General features: G+C 49.9%; 1 protein-coding gene and 1 long non-coding RNA gene across 2 annotated transcripts; both read right to left on the reverse strand.

Annotated features, from left to right (window-relative positions):
• Positions 1-14,698: 14,698 nt before the first annotated feature.
• Positions 14,699-15,539, reverse strand: LOC125320023. Its single transcript, XR_007200966.1, has 2 exons — positions 15,340-15,539; positions 14,699-14,903 (listed from the first exon to the last, which is right to left on the reverse strand). It is a non-coding gene; the product is annotated as an uncharacterized LOC125320023 (long non-coding RNA).
• A 1,111-nt stretch (positions 15,540-16,650) lies between these two features.
• Positions 16,651-23,879, reverse strand: LOC125320298 (serine/threonine-protein kinase PAK 3-like). Its single transcript, XM_048292433.1, has 9 exons — positions 23,678-23,879; positions 23,185-23,353; positions 21,088-21,151; positions 20,350-20,398; positions 19,468-19,580; positions 18,685-18,802; positions 17,768-17,867; positions 17,128-17,324; positions 16,651-16,659 (listed from the first exon to the last, which is right to left on the reverse strand). The coding sequence occupies exons 1-9, from the start codon at positions 23,708-23,710 to the stop codon at positions 16,651-16,653; spliced, it is 852 nt and encodes a 283-aa protein (XP_048148390.1). The 5' UTR covers positions 23,711-23,879.
• Between the last annotated feature and the right edge of the window lie 959 nt (positions 23,880-24,838).

Here is a 24,838-nt window from a genome sequence, read left to right on the forward strand (position 1 = left end):
ATTTGTTTATTGGACACCGGGAGTGAGGGGAGTAACTCCACCACAAACTCACTCCATTCTTCGCACACTACTAGATTTTATACTTTTTTTCCTTAATATGCACATTATACTTTCCTAACCTTCATATTGCAACATGTTTTCCAATCGCGTGATTATGTCAGCCCTTGCAGCACATGCACAGTCTCTGCACGAGGTGGTGGTCAGCCTCCTGGTGGTCGTTTCTGATGAAGGCGCCTAAGTCTTCCTGAACTTTTCACCCCTGCTTCCTGCATATGCTCTCTGAGATTGCCGGCTCAAATAGCCGGTGGTTAGCTTTTGCAGTTAGCCTGTTCTGCTAAATGTGCTGATTTCTAGAAAGGGCTTCATTCACATGCCCTGTTACAAAGGAACTACTTCTTTCCGCATAGCTACAGCTTTTTGCAGAGCTCAAGCATTATCTTGTTGCCTAGGCACCAGTAGCCTGGCTTTGCTAGTGCTGAGCAACCAATCTGACAGAACTTCTATTGCAGGGACATCTGATTTCATTCTACTCTTTATTTCCTTCCAAAGCCCAGCCATGGCTGAAGGAGGAACCGAGGGAGTTGTCTTGGATCCTACACCCCAAACAGGGCCACTCGTGGTCTTGTCCGGATTCTAAATACTGAAAGGTAAAGACACGTTCCACCAATGAAGGGATGCACAGATCCCACTGATGGTAATGCCTGGTTAAGGAGCAGACCCGTAGAACATTTGGTCAGAAGGGTCATCTAGAGGGCAACTTTGGCTCAGGGCCTGTTGTTGAGGCCTCAGTCCTTCAGTGCTTTGTGGTGCAAATGAATGCCCTGGAGGGCTGGAAAGGAACAAGTCCCTCTTTAGCACAGTGCAGACAGGGAACGGGATTAGCCCTGCCAGGCCGGGCTGGGGCCAAGAGCAGAAGGCCGGCACGCTGCGTTTGCCCACAGGCAGCCGTGCAGAGCAAGGAGGCCGCTCCTGCCCTGGGGCTGAGGTGCCCGAAGCTGCCTCCCTGCTGCGCAGCTCTGCGGGGCCCGTGGTGCGCAGCGTCCTGGGCAGCCAGGGCAGCCCGGCTGCCTTGGAGCACCAGGAGCGTCCCAGAGAAGCTGCGGCCCTTTGCTTTGGAACTATTTCTCCCAGTAGTTCTTCCGAGTTCTTCTTTGGACTATTTCTCCGAGTCTTGTCATTAATCCATAGTTTCTGACGCGTTTTCCTTTCTTCTTGCAAAGTTAAGAGATCTTTTTGAGAGAAGTGACTGACGTGGCTTCTGCTGCGGGTGGTGCTTTAGTCTGCAGGTCAGGGCAGGTGATTTTAACCAAGGATGGAGTCCAAAGGTAACGTTCCAGTTTCGCCAAGTCAGTAAAACCATTTACAATGGGGGTACTGATGCTAAGCAGCTTTCCTCGTTTTTGGAAAGTTGCAACCTTAAAAAACCCAACAGGTTTTCCTACCTGAGGATACCAGCAGTAGTAAGATGCCAATTCTTTGCAGCTCTTTTCTGTATCCTTGGTGCTTTTAAGAGTTCCTCAGTCCCCAGCAGGAAAGAAAGCACGTGTGATAATGTAAGTGATTTGAGAGCTGTGTGTTGTGCCTTGCCACATCAGCGTTCGTGACAAGCTGGACACCCCACTCGTAGGTCTGTCGAGTTGAATTCACCCTAATTGTGTGCAAACAGCAGCCCAGAGACGCCGAGAAGAGCAAGGACGGTGCTGGGTGGGTGGATGTGCACGGACACAGCCGTGGGCTGATTGCTGTGTGGGCAGAAGGCTTTGGACAGCAGTACCATCTTCACTCTCCCAAGTTGGAAGAATATTTCAAATCTACATGAAATGAAAATAGTTCTCAAAATTTCTCAAAATGTATCAAATAATACATATTCATTTATCATATATTCAATTTATCTTCTATAGTATGATATAGGATGTATTTTAATAGATATAATAAATAGAATATGTCAAATTTATACTTGATCTTTTCCTAAGCCATAGCCTGTGGGGCTTATAGACCGTCTCCTAGCAGTGCTACAGTTTTGCCTTCTGGTCCTACTTATTATAGCATCGTTTCCCCTGCGAGTTCCTTCAGGGAACTTCACTCCAAGGGCTTCCATCACTTCAGCACTTGTGAGAACTTGTTGCTTCCCAGTTCTCCAGCATCCTTCTGGATTTTGGAGCATTTCAGCACTTGGGTCAGTGGCCCTTCCCTCATCCCTGCCCTGCAGCAGTTAGAGTCACCGTTCCCTCGCCCTTGCTCCAGACCCTTTGCCAAAGTGCTGCCAAAGGCAGCGCAGCTGGCTCAGGATCCCTGGTTGCTGCTGCTCTCCAGGATGAGCTTCAGAGGGACACTTGGAGCGCTCCCTAAAGAGCTCCCGGTGGGATGGGGGTGGATTTCTCCTCCCTGGGTGGCTCCTGGTTGCAGTTCTACGCTCAGGGTGATGCCTTTTCCTGGTTCTAAAACCAAGAGTCATACACGGTTAGAAGGGGAAAAGGGATTTTACCTTGGTACTTATTTTAAGGATCCTTAGGTGCACACGTCCAGGTCATATGCATCGAGAATTACAGCAGTGGAAAAACTCAGTTGGGAAGTACAGGGACAACCCAGAGAGAGTAGCTGTGCGTGTAGAAATGGGACCCTCAAAACCCAGATTTGCAAGATTTGTCAAGAGACATCCATGACATGGGTTCAAGCCCTGCCCGTAGCCTTGCTGAGAGTCCGCATACAGCCAAGGAGAAGGGACAACATCAGTCCCCATGAAATATTATATGGCAGGCCATACCAGGTTCCACATATCCCAGGGGAAATTCATATGAGAAGTAAAAATGATTTGCAAAAGTATTTAATGGCTCTGAGTTGCACTTTGCAGAAGCTCCAGAGATTCGTCGTGTTCTCCAAACCAATAGGATTGGACACAGCTGCTCATCCATTCCAGCCTGGAGACTGGGTCTACATCAAGTGGTGGGACAGCGACCCCTTGCAAGCCAAGTGGAAGGGACCATTCCAAGTTTTGCTGACCACTTTTACTGCGGTCAAGGTTGCTGGCAAGGGACCGTGGATTCACTACTCCAGGGTGAAGAAAGCTTCTGCTCCTAAAATCACCAAGAAGACAGAGACTGATTCAAAGCAGAAAGATGCAGTTTAAACTGTTTTTTACGTGTTTGCTGTTTGCCCAACTGGTAACCATGGTTCAAGGTTCACCCCATGATTTGCATAAGATCGTGGTCCAAAATGTGTCCAAAGTTCTTAATAAGAGCGATTGCTAGATCTGTACTCAGTTACCACCCCTAGATGGGAATGGTCACTGGCCATTGATTGGCATTTTAAAAGAAAAATTAAGAAAGATTTGGATGAAATTTGGAAGGGAACTCAAATTCTACATGAAGTAGCTTCTAGAAATAACACCTTAAAATTTGATCATATTTTTGATACCCTCACCTCATGGTTACCAAACTGGGCCTGGGTAAAAGAAATATTCATCACAGCTGTAATTGTAGTTATTGTCTGTGTAATTTCCTGTGGAGCAGCCGGTTGCGTAAACCGGTTCTGCGAGTAAAAAATAGAGTAGAGTAGAGTGGAGACTAGACAAGATAGAGTTTTGTTAGTCTCTAAAAGGGGGGAAACGATGCCACAAAGATTTTTGCCTTTTATTTTATACCCCTGTTATCCCTTTTTACAACTTCTGTATTCTTAGTGCTTTTTGCCTACATTCTTAGACTTGTTTGTCAAACTGAGAGACTAAACATTTTAGAAGCTTCGTAGCCAGGGATCAGTGTGCCCCAGCCCCCAAGGTCCTCTCCAGAACACATTCTGTAAACCAAGATAGAACCATCCAGGGGAAGGTTCTTTGGGGAGGGGGGCTCACTTGAGCCTCTCACTTGGGAATCTTTGATAGATATGCTAATTAGTAAAACCTATAATGTTATACCCAGTGTTGGGGGGGGGGGGGGGGACACAGAGACAGAGATAGACTTGGCGGGGTGCATCTCAATGCATATGACCTGGACGTGTGCACCTAAGGATCCTTAAAATAAATACCAAGGTAAAATCCCTTTTCCCCTTCTAACTGTGTATGACTCTTGATTGTAAGACCAAGAAAAGGCATCATGTTAAATCAATAAAAAGAGCATTACTGGTGTGGCTTCACAAGTGTCTGAATGAATGATGAACAGAAAATCCGAAGATTCCAAATGATACTTTCCTGAATAAGTTGGATTTTCCAGAGGATTCAGAAAATAGGTTTGGGTTTGGTTATTTTTCTCCCTCTAAAAAAGCCAAAAGAGTTCCTGCCTTCACTTTGTCAGTTCAAGGTTCTGAAGGGTCACTCAGGTATTCTCGTGCTCACAGGCAGTGGATTCTGAGCACTTCCAAAAAGCTGTCCTTGATTTTCGGACTTTTCACAGAAAAAATGTCCTCAAAGAAAAAAAATCAGTTGAATTCAGACACCGTTTTGCTCTCCATTAAACCACAAACCTACATTCTACCCTTCTCATTAATACAAACACAGAAACACTGACAGCCTCGGTTTACAGAAAAAGGAAAACTGTCACTTCCAGTCAACTCATCAAGAGCAGTCAATGTTAAACCCCTGGCCCTGGGTTTCACAGCTGTTCCCCACCTGTGCCCATCCCTGCATGGCAAGACCAGTGCCAGGAAGACCTGTGGCAGGAGGTGGTGACAGTGGCAGGTCCCTCTGCCCAGGGCAGAAGTCACAGCCCCTCTGCTCCTGGCTGGGAGAGGAGCCACTTGTCCGGAGGGGCCCAGTGCCCCACAAAGAGGAGGGACTCCAGGCCCCAGGGCTCCCCGCAGCCATGCAAGAGGCCAACCCGCCAGCAGCTCTAGCAGGGCTCTTGCAACTCTTTATTCAAGGAAAAGGAAATAAATTATTTCCCTCTCACAGTCTCTGGGCATTGCTTTCTCTCCCTTCTAATGCCTTTCCCCTTCCCCTTGTGCCCCACTGTTGGTGGCACCCCTGTGCTGGGGAGCACAGCCATGGGCCCCTGGAGTCCCAGGGCCATGTCAGCGGTGGCACCTCTTCCCACAGGAAATCCTGCTGCAGCTGCACACCCGCAGCATAGCAGATGCCAAAAGCAGTACAGGCATCAGGAGCAGCTGGTCCTGTCACAGGACCATGCCCTCAACCTTCCTATCCAGCTGTCTGGATATGCACACCCCGAGGTAATCGAATCAGGGGCACTGTCCTCTGATGCTTCTGCCCAGAAAGTAGACCTAATTTCAGTCACTTGAGCTTTGGAATTGAGTAGAGGAAAATGAGTTAACATTTGAACTGATTCAAAATGCGCCTTTGGAGTGGCACATGCAGACGGGACCTCTGGAAAGAAAGAGACCTTTTGACATCTCAAGGCACATCGATCAAAAATGGAAAACAAATCTTGGATTTGCTTGAAAGTATCCAGAAACCAGAGGAAGTTGCCATCATGCATTGCAGAGCACACCAAGTGGGTAAGACCAAACTGGAATTAGGGAATCATTTAGCCGAAGAGGCTGCAGAAAAAGGCATGTTAGAAAACAATGTTTTATCTTTCATACCCCTGCCAGAGATAGCTCTCCGAGCAGAAAGACCAAAGTCTAGTGCTAGGGACTGTCAGCTAATTGAAACTGTAGAAGCAAGATTTGATCTGCGAGGCTGGGCAGTTATCCCAGCTGGGCAAACATTAGTCCCAGAATCAATCTTGCATGACATAGTGCATTGCAAGACACTCATTGGAGTACTGAAAAACTTTTTAAACATTTGCAAAAATCTATAATTGGGTCTAAAATGGCTCAGATTGTACAATCAAGACTCCAAAAATATATAGTTTGTAAAAGAAAGAACCCTAACATGGCTCACAAAGTAGTGCTAAGAGCCGTAAAATCTGGAAGTGTTCCAGGTGAATTGTGGCAGATTGATTGTACTGAATTGCCCAGAAGACGGGGGTATAAATCCCTCCTAGTTCTGGTGGACACCTTTTTTGGTGGCCAGAAGACTTCCCTTGTCGCACCAACCAGTCTAGGGAAGTGTCTAAAATACTGTTGAATCAAGTAATACCTAGATGAGGGGTACCTTTGGGAATGCCATCAGACAGAGGTTCCCACTTTATTGCAGAAGGGGTACAAGAGTCTTGGAAAGCCTTGGGAATAGCTTGAGCTCTTCATACTCCTTATAGGCCCCAAGCTAGTGCCAAAGTAGAGCAAATGAATTATACACTCAAATTGCAATTGGGTAAAATACGTCAGGAAACCTCCTTGACATGGGTCCAAGCCCTTCCTGTTGCTCTTCTTCAAATTAGAATTCAGCCATGGGGCACCAGCAAAATCAGCCCCTAGGAGCTGCTGTATGGTTGACCCTTACCAAGTACCACACATTTCAGGAAACACACACATAAAAGGAGAGGTTGATTTGGATAATTACCTCATTTCCCTTAGTAAAACTTTACAGGATTTGCAGCGATCAGCGGTGATCTCCAGACCAGCGGGACTGGACACACCAGTGAACGAGTTCCATCCAGGAACTTGGGTGTACTTGAAAGACTGGGGAACTGCTCTGCTACAGCGAAAAGTGGAAGGGTCCTTTCCAAGTTCTATGGGCACCTTCTACTGCATTGAAACTGGACAGAGTAAAATCGTGGCTATGTTCTTCCAGAATCAAAAGGGGCAAAGCCCCTTGGCTCAAGACGACACCTGCTGGGGAGTTGAAGAAATCTGGACCAAACCTACTTCATGGTTACCCAGGTGGTCTTGGTTAAAACATCTCTCTATAGCTGTTGTAATGCCTGATGTTATAAAATGAAATACAGGTATTAAGAAAATAATTCCCATAAGGAACTTTGTTTCAAAAAAAGGGAGGACTTGATAAGGACCATAGAACAGAGCAGCACAGCCTTGAAAAAACGGATGAAGTAAACAGGTAAACAGAAGTCATGCAAAACACAAGCAGGATGCCAGCTCAGCTCTGCAAGGCTGACAAAGCAGAAGTTATTTTGCAAAACAACAGTATTGTGCTTACTCCAAAGTCGGGGTTGAGGAACAGCCACCTAAAAAGCACACTGGACGTTGAAGACAGACCCCAAAGAACCATATAGGGACTCCAATAAAGGGTGCAAATTTGTAAAATAAAGTAATACATACACATCAAGTAAGCAGGGAGAGCTAATGAACATGTAATCAGTGCGTATGATAAAAACTCTGTTCACCTGATGCTCAGGGCACTCAGTTAGAGGCGGGATTCTTTGAGTGACCAGCATGGTGTAATAAAGAATGCCTGCTTTCTAATACTCAAAACTGTGTTAGAAAGGTTCTATTTGGCCAGTTTTAGTAGGTATCACTTTTTCTTCTTTTCTCTTGTGTTCTTTTTGGGTTCCAACAAGTAACAACTTCTCCTGGCACAGCTTTGAATTATTCCCCTGTGTCCTGTCACTGTATCCCAGGGACACCTTTAAAGGCACAATGAGACACACAGCCACAGACACATGATGCAGGTGACCAAGGGAGCGCAACATGGGAATGTAGAAGTTGGAAACAAGAAATGGTATTTCCCTTTTTTCTCCAACACCGTGTGCCTACACAGATGGAAGGCCTGCTGTGACAATAGCAGGTGGAGGAGGCTGATGTCACCAACCTGTGGACTGTGACATCCCTGAGCAATGGGTTGTGACCTCACTTCCCTCACTACTTATATGGGGGTGACCAGAAGGTGAAATACCTGTTTTGCTGTCACAGGTGAGTGGAGGCTGATGTCACTGAGCAGTGGACTGTGTGACATCACAGGAGGAATGGATGATGACATTGTGTCCCTCACTGCTTATATTCAGTTGGCAGAGCCTGGGCCAGTCTGGCTCTAGCCTGAACTCCATCCAAGTGACACTGTGAGGTCTGGAGGATCAAGCCAGGCTTCTCTAGTGCTGGGTGGTGCCTGTTACTGGCAGATCTTGGTGCCAGTCCCACAGCCATCACTCTTGATTCCCTGCCCTGCCTGCTTCAGGCAGCCGAGCACTGCAGATGCAGCACTGAAAGTGAGCTGTGCAGGAAAATGTCCTGCTGGCGTGGCTGTGGGGTGGGTGACAGGACTCGGAGAGGTGTCCTTCTCCAGGGGCCTGGCCATTTCTTCCTCCCTGCCCCAGGACAGCCACCTCAGAGACAGGACCATGGCCTCTCTCTCCTGCAGGATGTGACAGCAGTGAGGGCAAACAGGTGCTGATCCTTATCTCTCCACAGCATGCTGCAGAGCACAAAAATGTCCACAGAGACCGACAGCAACTGCCCCATCTGCCAGGGCACTTGTGAGGGTGTTGCTTCTACTCTGCCCTGTCACCACCAGTTTTGCCTGGGCTGTATCCTGCGGTGGACACAGAGAAATCCAGTGTGCCCACTCTGCAGAAGAACAATAATGACTGTGCGATTTTCTGATCGTGGAGAAGACGACTATCTGGAGACATTCATCACAGTCCCTGAGGAGCTGCCAGATGCCAGCAGCCAGGCAGGGAGAGCTCCCGACAGCCTGGATGAGAACAGCTCCCATTCTCCTGTGGTGTCCCCTTCGTCCTCTCCACAGGGGACAGTGTTTCCAGCAGAGCAGGAGGGTTCAGGGCTGGAGTTTGTGGGCAGTGTCCTGCCTGAGATCTGGGCAGAACTCTTCTGTCAACAACAGCATCTCCTGGACCCTGTGCGGCCCTGGCTGCATCAGAGGCTGGAGCAAATATACCGGGGCTGGTGGTGGGTTGATGCCACAGAGAGCACCATCTGGCACGGCCTTTGCATCTACGGGCCAAATGCTGACATGCTGGTTGAGGTTCTGCAGCCTGTCCTCGAGCAACACACGGCACCACTGGTCCATGGCATCATCAGCATCATTGTGGGCCAGTGCCGCGAGGAGGCCCAGAGGCTGCTGCGTTCTGGTGCCATCAGGGATGAGAACAACAGCCCTGTGGCCAGTGCCAGCTCCAGCTCCAGCTCCAGCGGCTCCAGCAATTCCAGGATCTCCAGCTTCAGCAACTCCAGTTTCAGCAACTCCAGGAGCTCCAGCTTCAGCAGCAACAGCTCCAGGTGCAGCTGCAGCTCCAACAGCTGCCACTCCAACAGCTCCAGCAGTTCCCAGCAAGGGACTCCTGCCAGCAGTCCCCCAGGCTCTGATGAGGAGGAAGAAGCTGGTACATCAGAGGCCTCCCCCTGCCCAGGGCAGCAGTCGCAGCCTCTGTGCTCCCAGGAAAGGGACTGATTGTCCACTGGGCCCCAGCATGTCTGACAAAAGAGGGAGCCCAGGCCCTAGGACTCTCCCCGGGCCTTCCAGAGGCTGCCCCACTGGCAGCTCTAGCAGGGCTCTTGCAACTCTTTATTCAAGGAAAAGGAAATAAATGGTTATTTCCCTCACAAAATCTCTGGGTGCTGCTTTCTCTCCCTTCTAAATGCCCTTCCCCTTAAGCCCCATCGGGGGTGGCACTCCAGTGCTGGGGGGCACAGCCATGGGCTTCCCGAGCCGCAGGGCCATGGCAGCAGCACCTCTTCCCACAGCTTCCTGCTGCAGCTGCATACTGTTACGATCCGGTTTAAACTCAGAAAAGCAAAGCAAGCTAAGTCTCTGAGCATAAACCGGAAAGAACTTAGAACGTTCTAAATATTCCCAGAAATGAGATGAAAACCAAACAAGATTAAATATTGTTTCCAAAAAATGGATGTATTTTATTTAATAGTGAAAGAGGCAAAAAGAAGGGAAGAGAGAAAAAGAGAGAAAGAAATAGAAAAAGAAGTGTGCGTGGGGGGTGGGGGAACACGGAGAGGTGACAGGGGTTAGGTGGAAGCAGATCACCCATCCGAGGGTCCCAGCGACGCCTCCTTGCTCCCCTCCATCTGGTCTTCTGGTGATGAGGGTCCCCCATCGCCGCTGTGGCCACACGGCCACACGCCAAAGAGTACAGAATCCCGTGGATTAATGTACGCTGTGGGCCAGGTGGGAACGCCCACGTGTCTCCTCTTGCAGGGGCTGGCTTGGCACTGTCCCTTGCAACACTGAGGGTCTGTTGCATCATCTCTGGTGCTCTGGTGCAGGGTCTGGGCACCCCTTGGGGGGGGGCCCTGTGATGGGCCATGTCACCCCCTCCTGCTGTGGATAAGCTTCTGACCAGAGGCTTTTCCAAGATACCCGAAGCCTCTCCTCCCCCTGCCCTGTGATGTTTTTTGCTCTTATCTATTTACTACAAAGAGAAGCCTAAAACCTCTAAATTTTTCACCCCGTGACAATCTTACATAATAGTCTATCACCTAGTTCACACCATTGTATTTTCTAGTTCTTGTCTGATCATAGGCAGTTTTTTCCAAGGTTGGAGGTTAAAACAGTGTTTTTCAGGGGGGTAAAACCACTTCAAAACAGGCAGAGAAATATTACCGGCACTCTGGGTTCCTACACCTTGCAAGACGGGGTGTGGGAGGTGCTGGAAAGACTTGGGATGCCTGCTGGGCAGACGGCACCTGAGTGACCTGCTGCCTTATCTGATGGTAGTATGCAGGTAGATCAAAGAGATGCAACAATGAAGCCAGCTAGTGGTGACACAGAGGGTGCTGTCCAGGCTTTCCCAGTGCAGAAAGCTCCTCCTAACTCAGGCCAGGCTGACAAGCATGAGAGTATTGCTTGGAGGGTGGTCCAGGATTTGCAGAATAAGGTTGCTCAGTATGGATTAGGTTCCCCTCAGGTCATGCAGGTTATTGGAGTGCTGAATACTGATCTGCTTTCTCCATTTGATATTAAACATTTAGGTCAGGTTTTATTCCAACCTATACAATATTCAGTTTTTGAGAGAAGGTTGGCTGAGAAGGCTGTAGCTGGGAATGTGCAGCTGCCTGAATCTGATCCCAGGCGTCTAGTTCCTCTGGGTGGTTTTCTGGGGATCAGTGCATTTTGGGACCCTGATATTCGGGCTACCTGGCATGCCCGGATCCTGGAACAAGTTCAGAAGGTTTGCATGGCAGCTTTGCTACAAAGTTTGGATACAGCTGCTCCAAAGACGTGACATAGGAAGGTGTTTCAGGGGCGAGCCCCGACGAGCTCCCACATCCCGCAGCCCCTCGCCAGGCACAGCCTGGGCGCAGCCGGGGCCGCTCCGCCTGCGCGGGGCCGCTGCCGGGGCGGTGTCGCGGCTCCTCCGCGGGGCGGAGCTGACGCGGCCCCGGCGGCCCCGGCCCGACCCCGCCGGGCTCCGAGCGCGGCCCCGGCACGGCCCGGGCGAGGCGGCGGGGGACGGGCTGCGAGGGGCCGGAGGGGGTCCAGGAACGGTCGGACATCCCAGGAGAGGGGAGAGAGACCTGGGAGAGGGAGGAGTGACTGGGAGAGGGGCGAGATGCTGGGAGAGCCCTGGGAGAGGGAGGAGTGACCGGGGAGAAGGGGGAGATGCTGAGAGAGGGGGGAGAGCCCGAGAGAAGGGGGAGGGCTTGAAAGAGAGGGAAGGACCCAGGGAGGGGAGGGGAGGGGAGGGGAGGAAGGATCAGTAAGAAGGCACTGAAGAGTCTAATCCTTTGGTGCAGTATTGTATGGACTTGGGGATCACTACACCATTGCAAACATGTTCCCTTTCCAGCAGAAGAGGCTTCCATCGTGGTTTGACACTGACCTGACGCCGGCACCCATGAGGGTCACTCGCTCACCCTCCCCTGCCACAGCTGCCACTAAATTTTGTGCCACTTTGGCCAAATTTAGAAATATATCCTCTGAGAGAAGGCTGGTTATAAACCACCCCTCTCCCACCAGGTTTGGGAAAAAAAAAGAAACTTTTTCCTCGAAGGAAAGTGAAAGAAAAAACTATTTCTCTAACAAACACAGGGCAAAAGGATAATACTGCTAAATAATAAAATCTCTCGCTGTAGAGAAAAACCTGGGAAATGTTAGAGTCTTCCCTTTGGTCTCCCTCTTCCTCGGAGCTGGGACTTGGCCCAGGACCAGGCCCTCTGTGCTCGGTGGAAAGTCCTCCCAATGTGTTCTGATATTGAAGCAGTCCATCAGAAAAAGGGAAAAAATCCGAAATTCCTGGGAAAACAAAGTTCAACTCTCTGGAGGGCAAAACCACCAAAAAACGGCTGAACAAGCAAGCAGGGTGCTTTCTCGGCTCCCGCTCTGCGAGCCGCAGAATGCAGAAGCCCTTTCTTTTCTTGTGGAAGGAAAAAAAAATGAATGAACTCTTCATGAGTGAGATAAGGACCAGGAGAAACACTTCAAGGGCAAAACAGGCTTCACTTAAAGTTACAAAGTGAATTTATTGGTAACAGAATCAGAGGAAGATCATGAGAAGTAAAATAAGCCCTTTAAACACCTTTGCCCCCCAGCCCCTCCCTCCTTCCCCCGGACAGCGCAGGGAGACAGGGCACGGGGGTTTGGTCAGTTCATCACCACGATTTTCTTCTACTCCGGGAGAGGAGTCCTTCCCCTGTGAGGCTGTGGGGTCTCTCCCATGGGAGACAGTTCTCCACGAACCTCTCCGACGTGGGTCCACTCTCATGAGCAGCAGTCCTCCCAAAACTGCTGCAGCGTGGGTCGCTCTTCCACAGGGTGCAGTCCTTCAAGGACAGGCTGCTCCAGCCTGGAAGCCAGGGCCCCTCTCTGCACCGGGTCTCCCACTGGATCACAGCCCCCTCCAGGCATCCACCTGCTCCAGCACGGGCACCTCCCCCACGGGCTGTGGGTGGATCTCTACATCCTCCATGGACCCATGGGCTGCAGGGGCACAGCTGCTTCACCATGGTCTTCATCACGGCCTGCAGAGGAACCTCGGCTCCAGCACCTGGAACACCTCCTGCCCCTCCTTCTTCACTGACCCTGGTGTTGCCATGTTGTTTTTCCTCACATGTTCTCACTTCATTCTCTTCTCTTACTAGAAGCAAAACCACCATGACTTTGTTTTGATTTTCTTCTTAAGTATGTTATCACAGAGGTTTTACCCGCCTCTGTCATTGGCCCAGTTTTGGCCAGCAGCATGTCTATCTTTCGGAGCCATCAGAGATTGGCTCTGCTGAACATGGTGGAAACTTCCAGGAGCTTCTACCAGGAGCCGCCTCTGTGACCCTCCTGCTACCAAAAACCAGGCTGAGCAAAACCAATACAGACGGACAGAGTGAGCAAGGCTCGGTAAGCTCACAGGGTTACGGACGTTTGCCACAGAGGGGTTGCAACAAAACGAGAAGTCAAAGGCAAACAAGCTCATGGCCTGATTCCAGAACAGCCCAAGCAACCTTCATGCCTGCTGGCAAGACAAGAAGGCTCTTCACACCTTAAAGGCTGCTTAGCCCTTTGCAAGACCTTTGCAAGACCAAAACATCAAGATCTACAGCAGAAAGATGTGGAGGGTTGGATTTTTTTGCTCACTGCATGGGAGTTGCTTCAGTTGCTGTTTTGAAGGTCTTGCCTAAGTTGTTGTCCTAAAATACAGTAAAAAAAGGCTGTGTTTTTGCTAAATGAAGACACAGTGCGTCTGTCTTTCAGAAAGGAATAAAGAAAACATAGATTGCCAATTGAATTTATTCTGCTCCCTTCTAAATCAGCTCACTACTCATGCACAAGCCTCAGGAACATCCCCAATTCCCTCTCTGCCAGCAACTCAGAGCTGCATGGTGCCGTGCTTGCTGTGCACCGGAGAGCACAAAGCAGGCTGGCCTGGTGGCCCCGAATATTTCTGCAGAACGCTCTGCATTTCACACCTTTGCTCTGACTCAGTGCAGAACTCCAGGATTGCAGGTGCTTCCTCCCAGAGCTGTGTGAGGCACTGGCCCCTGCAGATCTGACCTGAGGAGCTGTCGCTGGCTCCCGCTGGCCTCGGTTCCCCTGGCAGAACTGCCGTGCCTGAAGGACGCTGCCCTGTGCTGGAGCCTGCGGAGCAGCCCGGCTCCCTCCCGCTGTGCCCAGGCTGCTGCACACACTGCTTACCTTTCCCAGGAGTTACAGGGCAGCCGGCAGAAGAGCAGCAATCCTCAGCCGGGGCACCAGCCCTCGGCTGCCTTTTGCCTTTCTCTCCTCCTGGGCCGCCTCCAGACGGCCAATGGCACCAGTCTGCGCTGGGCCCAGCACGGCTACGCTTCCCTCGGGAGCAGCCAGCTGCCGCTTTGGCTCTGAGACGGGAGGATTTGCCCGCTCCCAGGAAGAGGCACCCAGCGCCACGCTGCTGCCTCTTGCAGCTACAAGGGCCTCCTGCCAGCCGGCCTCTGCCGAGCCTCAGGCTGCTCTGGGCTCTGCCAGGGCTCTGCTGGGGCTCCGGCCCGGGCAAGGCTGGGCCACTCTCACCTCACGGTCGCTGACAGCTCTGCATCAGACGAGACCTTTCAGAGCACCCTCGCTGACCTTTCTGCTTTCTCAGCTGAGCAAGACTCTCCCCGAGCCAAAGAGATTGCACTCAGGGATACAAATCCAAGTGGCAGGAACCCCAATGCTCTCGAGTCACAGCTGAACGCCTGCATCTGCACAGGATGTCTTGGCTGCACCACTCCTCCTCTGGTTTTGCCTGCAAATGCCATTGCCCTTTCTGCCTCAACTACAAGCACAATTGCTGGACAAAAAACGGCCAGTGTGCCGTATTCCAAAGGCAGTGTGGTTTGGAGAGGATGAATGAAGAAGAGCCTGCCCCACTTATAAACCATACCAAAGAAGTCATAAGTGTCACTTTCCACCTTTAAGGAACAACGGACAATTCAGAAGGAAATCTTGAGCTTAATCACAAGGTGAGAAATAAGGAATCTTACAGATGAGTTGGGGTTCCAGAAACTTTATTTATTTGCCATCCATGTAGAGTACAATTGTACTCTACAATCCTAATCTAAACTGGTCATGAAGAAAATAGTCCTGAATGGATGGATTGCCACTGCCATCTTTTCTCCTCCTCCTTCCACTTCTTCACTGACTGGATCAGTGGCAGCAGGATGGACACAGGCTTGGCTGATGTTACAAATGGATGCTGCCCAAAGGAAAAAAAAGCCAGCCAAGAACAATGAGCCATGGCTTTCCAAGCTCAGTGCTTCAAAGGCAGGGGTAATATTTTTAAAAGAAAAGGGGATTTACTCCGAGTAGGTCTAAGGTGTGTGTTGCAACAGTGGCACAGGTTGTCCTGAGAACTGGTAAGTGTCCCATCCCTGGAAACATTCCAGGTCAGGTGGGAAGGGGCTCTGAGCAACCTGATCTCTTTCAAGATATCCCTGCTCATTGCAGGCCACATGGATCAGATGGCCTTTACAGGTCCCTGCCAGCCCAGCCCAGGATTCCTCGCCATTTTCATTTGAAAAGCACCAGAAGTGGAGATGAGGAGGAAGGGGGCTCATCTGATGCCTTGGGCTCCAGTGGAGGAGGAGCCCATCCTCGGACACTGTTTGACCTGCAGCCCCTTTGCATTTTACCTGCAGGAGCTCCTTGGCAGACCAGCGCCGCTCCTCGTTTTTCTGCAGGCAGCAGCTCAGGAAGTGACGCAGCAAAGCCGAGAATAGCTTGGGCTGCTGCAGCTGTGGGGTCCCTCCTGTGGCTATCAGGAGTTCAGCCTGGAGAAAAAGGAAACACAAGACTCCACCTGCTTCTTTTGATGCCTTAGGTTTTAACTTTTCTCTTTTTCAAGTCCTGTACTGCCTAGTGTGTAGCTCTGAAGTTTCGTGTGGCCTGTTAGCTACTGTTCTCTCGTGCTAGTTAGACATAACAAAGCCTCTCTAGGTTTGCTCTCCAAGGACACTTCGATTGTCCCAGGGCCCAAAATGTGTAAACTGAAAGCCTCTGAAGAGGGGCAAACTTGGGGTAATTACATCATTAACTGGGGTCATAATTGGAGAATTAACCCTGATATGGAAATGGACCAAACTTACAAAACTGTGAAGAATTCATGACCCAGGCTCCATCTTGGATGTAGCCTTTTGACTGCCCAGGGTGTATCTTTGAAGGCCGTTCAAATAAATACCTATTTTTATTCTCTTATTTTTGTCTAGTCTCTGTTTTTAGGTAGCCACTCCAGGCATCAGTTTCAAGTCTGTAAATGCTCTCCCAGAGCCCATTGTTTAAGCTCAACTCTGCAGTGGCAATTTCTGCCCTGGCAGAGAGGCAGAGATGACTTTCTTATACCAACAAAAAACCCAAACCCCAAAGCAGCTGCAGCTTTTCCAGCATCCAGCGGATCTTGCCTTGGCAGCTGATTTGATTGGCTGACCTAGTTAGGGGCAACTACATCAGCAAAAGCACGTTTTGCTTCTCTGAAGATTCACACCAGCTTGACAGGCAGTTTGGAAGAGGGACTTTGCTCTAACTGTTTTCAAGTGTTATTATATAAAAGGGAGTTATTGCTCAGGTAAGGAAAGAAACATTTGGAACCTCGCATTCGACACAGACACGTCAAGATGCATGCAGAAACATATTGGGATGAAAATGCCTGTTTGAGCACACAGGAGCCACCTGCAGCTCTGTCTCGCAGCAGTCTGCAAGTTCCAGCTTCTCCGATGTGGCAAACGAATAACTTTTCGTGGTCAAATCAGAAGAAGGAGAAATGCCATCCCTATGGTAACCCTCTGCTCTTCTGGATACTCAAGTCAATACATTAATGATGTGCCCATCCCAGAAAGTGCCAGGTAAAAAATGGGAGGTTTTGGCAGGCTCTCCATGTCACCAGGCTGCAGCTTGGTCACGTGGAGAACGTGGCTTGGGCTATGACAGAAATATGGTCACTAAGTGTTTCAGCAACACTGCACAAGAAGCAGAAGATACTATGTGGCCTTTACACCCTCATGCCCAGGTTTTAGGCAAGTGACAAGAAACTGTACAGGGAGTGCAGTTCTTCTCTAGAAAACCACTGCTTTAGAGACTTTGTTGGTTTGGGTTTCTTTCCTTCTTTTCTGGAAATGTAACACCAGCTCTGAGATGTGTGTTTCGTGTTATTAGAGACATCTACACAGACAGACGAGCTGGAACAACTTAAAACCCAAAGGAAAGTGTTGCCTGAGAATGGAGAGTGTTTGCACTCAGGTGAGGCCTGAGTTCCCCCACTGATGCAACCAAAACTACAGCAGATGCTGATGTACTGCAGGGCCATTTTTAGAAGGGGACCTTGGTGGAAGCAGTGCCAGCAGATGGCAATGGGATTTTGTCTGATGGAGGACAGAACACAGGATAGGTGAAAAAGACAGAGGGATCAGTGAGTATTTGCTCCTTACCGAGGTAGGACTTCTATTCCAGTGAGGAACTTCTTGTTCCACCATTTCGATTCCCACAATTCCAAGAGACCATATGTCCACTTTGGGGCCATATGGTTGACCTTTCACAACCTCAGGCGCCATCCACCAAGACGTGCCGACCACTGAGCTCCTTCGATTCTGCTCAGGGGTGAGCTGAGCAGAGAGGCCAAAATCAGCTGAGGGGAACAAAAAAGTTCTGTACAATTAGGAAACCAAGCGAAAGAACTCCCCACTGTAAGTCTGCGAATGCATTGTTGAATCTCCTGGAAATCCATCCCTGCTCTGTTTCCTCAGGACTTTAGCCAAGGAAATATGGAAGTGTCTGCTTCCAAAAATCCCCACATTTTTTAATGCTGCCCCCAGAAGTGGCTTTTATTCCCTGGAACCTTTAGATTGTAGCTCCCTCCCTCTGGAAGGGACACACACAGACCCAAACCAGTGCCACTCTGGACTGCTTTTTCCTCGCCACACCTCTGTGCACGTTGCAACTGTGCCTTCGGCTCGCTGCAGGGGTCCCTGCACTGCCACCAGCACCACTTTGGGGGAAGTGGCAGTCACTCAAAAGCAGCCCCAAACCCCACATCCCCGGAACGCTGTGCCTGGCCAAGAATATACCAACCCAGCTTGACAGAGCCGTCAGTTCTCAGAAGGATGTTGCAGCTCTTCACGTCTCGATGGATGACATAGTTTGAGTGAAGAAAATCCAGTCCTTGCAGGCACTGAGAGAGAAAACAGAGACAGGAAGATAAAAATTAGTGGTGTGATTTGAGCACACAAGAAAGGAAACAGCTCTAAAATATTCCCTTTCCAGGGGAATGGAGTGTAATGGCAGAACACAGTGCCATTGAGAGGAAGAGCTTGCTGCTCCAACACTACCTTTCTAAGGGAAGGCACGTCAGCTTTTGAGAGAGCCAACGGGAATTGCTGTTCTAGACTGTCCTCTGCAAGCCAGCCAGAATGACTGCTGCTGCAGTGGATGTGCTTTCTTCATCCAGAGGACAAACAAGGGTTTGCCAAGAAAGAAAGAGTCCCTCCCTTTGCTGTGAAGTGGGTCACTTTTGGGTGGGAGGCTGCATGGCAAAGGTTTTATTGCTGGCCTCAGCACAGACTTGGAAGTATCACATGAGTCACCTTTCAGAAGCAAACAGCATTTTGGGTGCACTGCTATCCTTTTCAGCTGAGGACTCTGAGAAATGAGTCTCTTTTAGCATTAGTTTCAAATTCTGCCACCAGCACCTTTGCTTTTACAGGCAAGGAATGCAGTGAAGACAGGCTCCAGGCAAACATTCAGAGAGGCAAGGTGGAGCACAGCAAATACAAATACAAGAGACAGAGTGAGAATGCAACAGCAGGAGATAAGAGTACAAGAACAGAGCACAGTGAGGGCAGGCACACTGCCACGCAGTTCACCTGCTTCCCCATAGCATAGCAGCCACACAGATGCAAAGTTTGGCACATGGAACCACTCCAGTTCTCCGCCCCTGTTTCCCAGACAATCCTGCCCAAGCCCTCGGAAGCACAGGTGGGATTCTTGACCTCCCGACTGATGGCTGCCATCTCATATTCAGATATGTACATCTCATCGATGGCATCACTCAGAGTGCCTCCATCCATGTACTCCATCACCAGCCAGAGTTCATCATCCACAAGGTAGCTGAAAGAAGGAAATGAGGCCATGGAGATGAACGTGCATGGCTAGGCTACTGTTTGGAAAAGACAACGACTGATTCTTGTTTCCAGGTCCCTTTGAAACGAGGACAGACTCAAAGGAATAGACGTTCCCTCTAGGCTGTGCAGTGATTGCAGTCTGTGCTGTGTCAAGGAGAAAGGCACAGCTGTGAAAAAGGAGATGTCTTAGATGGCCAGCAAGTGAAAAACGCAGTTTACTAACAGCCCAGGTAAAAAGCTGTCACACATGGTGTTTATGGAAAAAAAGCACCTAGTCTTCCTGGCATGCACAGCAATGGAAAAGAGGGGCTGCAGTCCAAGGGAAATCCTCTCTTGGATGATTCATCAGCATTTAAGACTCTTGAGAAAAACCAAGCCCCAAGACAACGTGGTGGCAGTGAACTTCGAGGGTATTGACTTAGTAAGATAGCGCTGGTCAAGGCTTTTGAAGAATTTTCCAACTATGTGTGCCAGGGAAGACTAATGCAGACAAAATGCACTCTCTTCCCATCCATTGGAGATGAGTAGAGAAATAATGATTGGTCAATAATTAATGGCTCTATTTTCTGCCACAGACCAAAGCGGGTCTTTGACCTCTCATGCTTGCAGTAGGTAAACAAACATTCATGGGATAAGACCACGACCACTCACCTGTCTAAATAGTTGACCAGGTTGGGATTCCTATTCATCTTCATGACCATGAGTTCATTGACAGTTACTTCCTTTCTCCGCAGTCCTTGGAGATTAATTTTCTTTATGGCCACCTAAAATGACAATGACAATCAGTACCTTGAGAAGTTGGTGGCACGAGACCACAATGCACATGGAGCGAGTGATTTTGGAATGACACAGCCAAGCTGTGCCGAAGTGCCTTGTGATTAGACACTGGAGTAATTAGGAACTGACATTCCAACAGCCCATGTCTCCGCTCCCTTGAGGCCAGAAACAGGACACATGGCCACTGACGTTTTGCCTTGTCCACTTGGTAACAATGGTGTCTCAACTATCACCCACAAAGCTCTGCCCACACTCTCTGCTGAGTGCACAGAAGTAATCCAAGCCTTGCTACTCTATGGATACAGATCCTGGGCTATAAGCAGGGCTTAGGGCTTTTAGGGACACCTTGCAGACCCCTCCCTACGTGCAGTTCCCAAGTGCAGCACTGCAGGTTGCTAAGGAACTACCAGGAAGATTCAGACGTATTTGCTGGCAGCCAGAAATGAGAATTCAGGACTCTGAAGCTGTAGCCACAAAAAAGCAGTGAGATGCTCTAAGGCACCACCTTTGTTTTAGCCACTGAGAGCGAGTGAGCACTTCCTTCTCCAAAAGGAACCACTGCTCTCCTTGCCTTCCTTCTGGCAGCTGAGAAGGACAAACACTGTCCCAAATGTATTTTGCAGGCTGGCACCAGTCTGTGCTTCTTGTGCCTTTGCAGCACAGCTGTCCCGGTGACCCAAAGCTCCAGCCACAACTCACACCAGAGCGGGAAAGCCCTCAAGAGCTGCAGAATCTGCAGGGACTGTTGACATTTACCTCTCCTCCTGTGGCATTGTCGAGTGCTCTACAAACTTCTCCAAAACCCCTAGAAATAAAACAGCAGCAAAGAAAGGAGAAGCTGTTTAGATCTTGGAGTGAAAGCCAGCCCAGACAGGAGATCTCTGCTGTAAGTGCCTAAAACCTGCAGGAGGCATGAGGGGTCTGCCAGAGGGCACATGATGCATTTTTCCTCTCAAGTGCATGGGCACTGGGCCTGTTCCTGAAGCTTTGGGCTTTAGTGCCTCAGCTCAAAAAGAGAGCTTATTCTTTCATCTTGAGTTTCAGTTTCTAAACTGTGTGGTTCTAATCCTGAGCACCGAGTATTTCCTTCAGCAAACTCTTGGAAAGAACTGTTCCTGAGAACTGTTATCTGACAGCTACCGGGGGGTAGGCTGCTCTTTCAGGCAAGCAAGATTCTCTTTCATTAGTGTGGCCGTATGATTTTGAGACATACAAAAATGCTAAGGAAATTAACACACAGCTGTCCCACACTTGAGAGACAGGAGATCTTCCAGCTCCTGTTCCTTGCTGCAGGCAAGACTGTGGCAGCATGGAGATGTCTTTGACAATGCCTTCTGACCACACGTACAAATTCTGCCCAGCACTGAGAGATGGGCCAATCTAACCCCAGTGTCTCAACATGTTTGCAGCTTGCCTGACTTCACACTTGGTAGATGTTCCACCAGCAGAACACCCGGCCCATGGTTTTGTAGAAGAAACTGTGGTTGGACTCACCCACTGCCGATATTTTCCAGTTCAGTGTATTTCGTCACCGGATTTTCCATGCTCACCATTTTGCCTGAGGGAAACAAAGTGTAAGATGCTCACTTTAAAGCAGAGATGCCACCTTCCAGGAGATACAAAAGGCAGCCCCATTGTCTGGGGCTCTGAGCCTTTTGTGGTCATCTGGGTAACAACAACAACAGCGACAAGAACCACAACAGCAACAGCAACAAGCCAGGCAGCTCTGCAGCACAGATGGCCAGCACTGAGACTGATATTCTACAGTCCTCTGAAGAGATCTCTTGAGAGGAAACAAAGCCCAGAGAGATGCATTCCCAGGAGAGGAGGGCATCTTCTCCACCTTTCGCAGTTTGCCAGAAGAATGCCTTTCTCTTTGTAAACCAGAGCAGCTCACGTTGTGACCAATACCAACGGGGCTTTCAGCATCAGGATGCTCAGCCTTTATGGGCAGGCTGAGTTCAAAGATGCCCGTGCCCCATGTGAAGAACCACACTGCTTGTCTTCACCCTGACTGCGCGGATCAGTCGCTCGCATCGGACTCGCCCTCTCAGCTCCGCACGCGTCCCCGTCTTCCCAGCTCGGCACAGCGGCCGTGGGCAGCAAGGACAGCAGTGCTCCTCAGGCGCCGGCGTGGCACGGACAGCTGCCCCGAGGAGATGCTGAGCCTCTCGTGAGTCCAGGCCGTGCGATGCAGAAGCCGGCCCAGACGAGGGGCTGCTGCCTCCCGGCAGCTCCGCGCTGCAGCGGCCGGGCAGCAGCAGGACTCTCTCAGCTAAGGAAGGCTCCAGCTCTGCAGTCGCACCGGCCGTCAGGGGCAGGGCAGGTACCACAGCAAGGCTGGGAAGGGCCAAGGATGAGCACTGACAAGCACTGGCCAGAAGCCACAGCCAGGCCGAGCCCCGTTACAAGCTCTTGCCCCCTTTCAGGACACAAGAGGATTGGCTTTGAGATCAGACACACCGAGGTGCACATCAATGCCCTTTTTGTCCCAACAGGTGATGGTAGACACAGAGTCAACTGGGCTCTGTTCTCAGCCCCACCAGGTCTTACCTGAGAGCCCAGCACTGGCAGCTGTTACGGGCAGGAAGCAGATTAAATGGGTTGTGCTGCAGAATCACAAAGGGCTTCATGTGTTTTCCTAGAGAGTGAGCTGTGCAGGGGTTGGCCCAACGGGCAGCATTCTAACAGTCATGGGAATGATTGGGAATCAGGAATGAAAAAGTGCCACGGATCTGAGGGATAGACAGTGGATGGGCTGGTGGCTCACTCCTGAGAGCAGTGCAGTTTTACCTGACCACACCACATCGATGTGTCTCTTGGACACATCCTTATAAGCATAAAACTAGGATATTAAATAGGGATTGTTATAAAAGTATCTGCTTTTTCTTTGGGGACATGTGGAAAACACCTCTTGCTCTCAATTTGTGCTGTCACTTGATGTTTTTTCAAAGAAGTGGTCATTGGCAAAAATTTGCATTGTCATAAAAACCAACTGTAGATGTAGTAGTGGTAATAGTAACAGTCATAAAAATTACACCAATAAGACACATGAGGCAGAAGAGCTCCTTCAGGATGGAGAAAAACAACTTCACAAAAAAAAAAAAAAAAAGCCCAAACCAAACCAAACAAAAACCAAAAAAACCACCAACCAAAATCCTTACAAACCCACCAAAAGACAAAACCCAAAAACCAAACAATTTCTGTGAAGATCTTTTGCTCTGATGAATGCTGAGAAATCAGGAGTCTAAGGAGAATTTAGGAAGCCAAATATTCTGTTCAGTTTGGCCACTAGCACAGAGGACTTGCCTAGATCATTTGCTAGGTCACAGCCTTCTACTGATCCAGGAACAGTCCCTGCTTCTGCCTTCAGCAGAGAGGGAAGCTCAGGCCAACCCAAGGCAGTCTGAGCTGTGCTCAGAGGCAGCAGGAACACCCAGAGCACTCCCTCGCTGCCTCGAAGCACAGCACTTCCTGCGAGGAGTCCTGAATGTCCCTGTGACACCAAACTGCGGAGGAACATTTGGCACAGCTATGCTGACACAGGCCCACAATACACTGTCCCTCACACAAGAAATACACAAGACATACTCAGTAGCTCCAGGAAGTAATCTTCCATCTCCTGTTGATGGGAAGAAGCTGTGTCAGTGTTGGAGCTGAGCAAACTGCCCTGGCTCCACTTCTCAGGCTGGGCTGCAAAGGCTCCTTTAGACAATGCTGCTGCTGCTGGAGCAGGTTCCATGAGAGAGCCTGTGGAGATCTGAGACAAGAAATGAGTTTGTGTCAGAAAGTGTGGCTGGCAGAGATTGCCCTGGGATCACATTTCAAGTGCAGGCCCATAGGAAGCTGCTTTCAGCCACATGCAGGGCTCTTAAAATGGATTTTTTTGGATGTCCACTTCTCAAACCGGATGGGTCAAAACCAAAGGCCTATTTTACTTGAGTTCATGGCCAGATTCATGTTCCATTTTCATGGAGTTTCTGAAGGACGACTGCCGCAATGACTATTCCACTTCCTCCCAAGCACTCTTTTCCCCCTCCAAGGGCTATGGACACACTTGCACCTCCTTGTTCTAATGTTCTACCTGCTCCCATTGAGTCCCCCTTTCTTCCACCATCTTCAGGACGGGCTCAAGCTGCAGCAGGGACAGTTCCTGTGCCCCACGCCAGCCTTGGGGCTCTTTGTGGCCAATCACTTGCTGGAAGTCTTTGCAGGCTGCCAGGTGAGATGTCCACACTTCCACCTCAAGTCAAACACAACAAAGCAGTCAGACGCTACAGCTTATCCCTGTCAGCTGTGGGTCACAGACTGTGAGGAAAGGGAAAGAACAGGTTCACAAGGGATACAGACAGCTTGTTTCAAGATCCATCAGGGTCACCAAGTTGACCTGCAAAAACACCTCAAGAAACAAGGAGAGCAGGAACAGGCCAGCAGGAATCCATTTGGATGACTGCTGGCCAACAGGCCAAAGGACTAGTCGCACTGTCCAGGGCAGCAGCTGAGATTCAGCAGCCCAGGACGTGTCCTTCAGAGAGGCTGTGATAGAGACCACAGCAGGATGACACTCAGAGACATCACCCAGCTCGCCTGCTGCTCTGCAGAGGAAAGGTAGGAAGGGCAGAAAGCACCAGTTTGGTGACTGCAGCAGCTATCTCTGTTTCACTCGCTTTTCTAGAACCTCTTGCTTTTGGAGTAGAAGATTAATTGCCTCTTGGATGATTTGCATTCCTTCATCCAGCCTCTTCTCCCTTGCCTTGATCCTAGCCTCAGTTTCCTGCAGCTCTGCCTGCAGTTGTTTGTCGATGTTCCGTAAAGAAGAAGAGAGAGGATGTTTCATGAGTGGAGTGGCTTCAGCTCTTACACTCACCTGGTCTTGTAGATCGCTCCTGTGCTGATGGAGACTCTTCTCCTCTTGGATGCTTCTGACGTCTTCCTTGTTCCTCTTCTTTGCAGCTTGGATGTCACTCTGGGCTTTGGGCAGCTCTGCTTGTGGCTCTGCCTTGATGTTCTGCACACACAAATGCAGAGCAAGTGACTGGGAGCTGCCATCAGGCTCAGCTTTTTCCTCTTTCGGCCTCAAAATCATATTCATTCAGCCACTCTCTTCTGCTTCCCTACCCAGCTCTGCTTCCATTGGAACCCTCCCGTCCTGGGGCTGGTCTCTGCAGATGACAAGGCTCTGTGCTTTCAGTGCCAGTGGGACTCCTGGCCTCCTCAGTCCCAAGAGCTCCGTTTTATGTCCCTG

Source organism: Corvus hawaiiensis, chromosome Z (genome assembly GCF_020740725.1).
Source record: "Corvus hawaiiensis isolate bCorHaw1 chromosome Z, bCorHaw1.pri.cur, whole genome shotgun sequence".
Taxonomy (NCBI): Eukaryota; Metazoa; Chordata; class Aves; order Passeriformes; family Corvidae; genus Corvus; species Corvus hawaiiensis.

Bases quoted from the DNA above. Each gene is read 5' to 3' on its own strand.
- LOC125320298 (XM_048292433.1), bottom strand. From the start codon at position 23,710: ATGGTGGAAGAAAGGGGGACTCAATGGGAGCAG. The intron at 23,354-23,677 runs GTAGAACATTAG...TTCTTGTCTCAG, and splicing joins GGGGGACTCAATGGGAGCAG to ATCTCCACAGGCTCTCTCAT. The intron at 17,325-17,767 runs GTTGGTATATTC...TGTTCCCCTCAG, and splicing joins TGACGGCTCTGTCAAGCTGG to CTGATTTTGGCCTCTCTGCT.